General features: G+C 49.6%; 1 protein-coding gene across 1 annotated transcript in view; it reads left to right on the forward strand.

Annotated features, from left to right (window-relative positions):
- LOC102372852 (zinc finger protein 2-like) overlaps positions 1-4,131 on the forward strand; it is a 15,049-nt gene that overhangs the window by 2,896 nt on the left and 8,022 nt on the right. The window contains exons 3-4 of the mRNA XM_025193051.1: positions 428-541; positions 2,081-2,197. Coding sequence (XP_025048836.1) covers positions 428-541; positions 2,081-2,197 — 231 coding nt within the window. The remainder of the gene's footprint in view (positions 1-427; positions 542-2,080; positions 2,198-4,131) is intronic.

The following is a 4,131-nucleotide window of genomic DNA, read 5'->3' on the forward strand; positions in this document are numbered from 1 at the left end:
CCCCCCCGGCCTCCCGAAATGTAGAAACAGATTTATTAGGGTAGGGACAAACGGTGCAGATTCATGCCCCCTCCAGCACTTGCTGCAAAAAAGAAGACGTGCTATCCCAGGAGGGAGGGCTGTGTTGATGAGGGCAGGAGCCAGGACTCCTGGGTTCACCTCCTGTGAGCTTGAGCCAGTCCCATTTTTTGCCTCAGTTTCCCCATCTCTAAAAAAAAATAAAATAAAAGATAGCATCAGAGATGGCTTATTGGGCCAGACCAGTAAACCCAGCATCCAGCAAAGGCAAGTGTGCTTCTTTAATGGTTCTGAGCTCTGCGGGGTGTTCGAGGAAAACTTTATAAGTTCCTGTGGCGTGCACGATGTGCAAGAATTTGGAGAAGCCGGGTGCGACGGGCAGGATCCTTTCACTTTTTCCCCTGCTCAGGGTGTCCTGGGCCCCACCCGGACATTGCAGTAAAGACTGAAAAGGAGGACGAGCCGCCGCTCACGGATCACCTGGACTTTCCCGAAAGAGCAGTTTCCCAGGGCAACCTGACAGGTGAGTGAGAGAACGAGCAACCCCAGCAGGGCCCCTTGATCAGCTTTATTGACTACACTCGTTAACGATCACATGCAAATACTTGGAGCTGCTGGAAAAATACAGGTGCGTTCTTCATCACCGAGGATCCTGGTTCTCTTTGATTAAAAAAAACCCCAAACCCCAATTTTCAGATATAAAAAAAATAACGCAAAATCCACGTTTTTCCATGATTAAAATGAAACACCGCTATATATGCATATATAGATTAGATTAAAAAGAAACACCAATAAATATGCATATATAGATTAGATTAAAATGAAACCACTATATATGCATATATAGATTAGTGGTGTTCCAACTTAATCATAAAAAATGTGGATTTGGGGTTATTTTTTTTTATATCCAAAAATTGGGGATTTTTTTTTTTTTTTTAAATCACAGAAAACCAGGATCCCTGTTCATCACTGACATGGAATCTGTCTTTTTTGAACATTGCAATGTTTGAGGCATATCGGCCTCTCTTTAAAATCAGTTTAAAAAACCCAAGCTTTTAGGGTCTTGTTGTTTTGTTTTTTTTCTTTAACAAAAAATACAAAACAGAAAACATTTTAGAAATCAGCATCATTTTTAAGGAATGCTTTAGACACATTTTTCACATAAAAAATTCACCTAGCTCTTTAAGCAGCCTGGAACGAAGCAGGGACAAGTTTTTTTCCTTCAAGTGTTTTTAAGCAGGTTTCCAACTTGAAAATGCTTCTGGAGACGGGGAGGAAATCAGCTTCTCTGCAGGACCTTTTCATGAAGCTCCCGCCCAGATTTCGACAGGGTTGCCTAAAGAGGTGCTAGGGGCCGGGGGTCCTCTGAGGGGAAAGCCCCATGAAGCAGAGGGATCTTAATAAAAGAAGTCCCTTCCTTTTCCTCTGCAGTCTCCAGCGTTGGTCTTTGTGCTCGTAGGTATTGATGGATGAAGAGAAGGAAGGCCCGTCTCTTTTTCCACCCCAGGAGACGCGCACGTTCCTTCCTTCCCCTAAACTTTTAGGCCCAGTCATGTCTCCTCTCCCTCACTGCTGGATGGGACAAGTAGGATACAGCTGTAGCTGCACTGTGCCGGCACTAGCAGATGACGCTGGCACAGATCGATAGACGAGGTCCCAGGTGCTCAGCCAGGTATTGGGGGCCTTCCTCAGGCAAAGGGAGATGCGATGGATGTCCCAGTAACCCCGTGTCCTTTTGCAGCTGGGATGTGTGCCACCTCCCAATGCTCATCGCACACGGGGACGGGGCTGACGGGGGCTTGGGCATTTCAAATGACCTTGTAGGACTTGACAGCTTCTATGGGGCAGGTCAGACCTCCATGCTCCCTTCCCCTATGGGCTATTAACACCAAAAGTCCAGGGAAAAGCAGCTGGTCTGTCTTGGAAAAGGGACGTCAAGCTGTAGACCAGTCCGTGTCGTTCCTGGTGTCCAGCAATGGCTGAGGCCTGGCTGGGGAGATCCCGATGCCTGTGAGGAGCCACGGAGAGCTTTCACAATGGTGGTTTGGTCTGTGGTTTGTAGGGCATCCTACCGCCAAGCCGGACCTGCCGATAAAGCCGGAAGGAGAAGAGCAGATGGAGACTGCGGGCCTGCCATTGGAGACTGCAGAGAGAGAAGCGCCTTGCAGTAACTCTGCAGGTGAGGGAATTGCCTGACCTTTCCTGGGACAGAGCGTTGCAAATCGGTGTGCATGCATTGCAGCTGCTTCTGGGGTAGACCGCAGCTGCTTTTCTGGAACAGCAATGCAGCCTGGCAGCTCCCAGGAAGGGAGGCTATAAAACCACCCCGGCAGTTTTGACTGCGCCCATCAGGAAAGATGATTTCTGAGCTGACACCCAGCAAAATCCTCATTTGCTCTGACCTTATGAAATTCACCTCTGCATGGCATTGAATCCCTGGGATGAAGGGGTACCTAGACCCCACAGTCCTTTACACGGGGATGGTGTCATCTGTTGGGGTGTATGCGCTCCCTTGTTTAACAAGTCTCCTTGAGTGGTGTCAGCCATGCGCTTTCCTTCCTTCCAACAGCTCATCCATGTGGGTTCCCTCCTCTCTCCTCAGGGATACAACAGTTCAGAAATGGTCACCGCACAAGGGGTGTGCCTTGCTTTGTGCCCTGGCCTACACCTGCACCGCACCACCCTTCACATGGCATTGGAGTCAGTGCAATATGAGACAGCTCTCATGGGTCAGACTCATCACAGGTGTGAATCCAGGGATTTTGGGGGTTTATGCCAGGGGTCACTGGTCCCTCCTGTTTACTTCTCTCAGGGCCTGGACTACATATTGAATATCTTTTGACCGGTAGCTCAAATAAGGAAGCTAACAACAACCATCTTGGGCATTTTGGCAAAACACGGGGAGGTTTTGAGCCTTATAAAATAGGATGCTAGCATAGTCCAGCAGGCTTGGCTGTGATGTGGGGAGCAAAGAGACCTTTTGGCTTGGAAACCATCTTTGTGCTCAAACTTTAGTCAACTCTGCTTTAGTCAACCCTGCCAAGTGGCATGAAAAAACAAAAAAGGCCACTACAAAATATTTTGTGGGGGTCCAACGTGCTGCTCTGTTTCCTTCTGATCTTTTAGGGGTGGGAGGGGATTCTTCTGCTTTTTGACATTTTTTGGGGAAAAAAAAAGAACATTGAGGTTTGCTTTTTGTCTGTACAAGTGACCGTGCGCGGGAAGTTTGTTTTCAGCTCAAATCTGCTCGGTTCACTTTTTTCCCCCTCCACGATTTCCTTGGGATTTGGAAGCCAAATGAGACGTTTCCTGGCTTGGGTCCCATACTAAATTTCAGTCTGTCTAAACACGTCACCTGGCCCCTGTGGCGGGCCAGTAGGGGGCGCTCCTGCGTTGAGCCGCCCACCTCCCTGCGCCGACCACCTTCCAGGCTCCGAGTGCCTCCCTGGGGTGCCTCCCGTCCGGCCGACCCCTTCCCTGGAGCACACCCGCTAGCCTGGGGGTCCCGCTGCCACCATCCAAGGCTCTGGACTCACTTCTGGCTCTGCGCACCTTGGAAAACACAGGCCTGATCGTCCAATGGGTGCTAGACCCAGTACAAGCACTTGGGGCACTTCCCCAAGTCAGGGGCTTATTAGGAAGCCTCCCTTAGTCCACCGACCTAAGGGGCCTCCTTGGCATAATTTAGACCCACCCCTCAATAAGTCTCCCACACCGGTCACAAAGGAGAACTTTATTGATTACAGGGGTAGGGCGGAAACAGGGTAAAAGGTAGAGCAATATCAAGAAATCTTACAGGAATATCAAAGGAATCCCATGGAGCAAACCAGGGTGGCTGAGGTAGCCGTTTCAACACGCATCTGAGTTACTGAAGCTAAATATCTGATCGGATCTCTAGTAGGTTACTCACTCGCATCATCCAGAGGTGGTTGCTGTTTCCTCTGGAGGCAGGGCACTCTTGCAGCATGCGGTGATGAGGAGAGAGCCAGGTTCAGATTCACCTGGATGACCGCATGGATAATGGCTCCTCTTCTTCCTGGCCCAGGCCTTTTTATCACCTGCCTGACCTCAGCAGCCCGGTCCAATCGAAGCTGCCAATACTGGCTACAAACC

This window comes from Alligator sinensis, unplaced genomic scaffold, assembly GCF_000455745.1.
Source record: "Alligator sinensis unplaced genomic scaffold, ASM45574v1 scaffold1404_1, whole genome shotgun sequence".
Lineage (NCBI taxonomy): Eukaryota > Metazoa > Chordata > Crocodylia > Alligatoridae > Alligator > Alligator sinensis.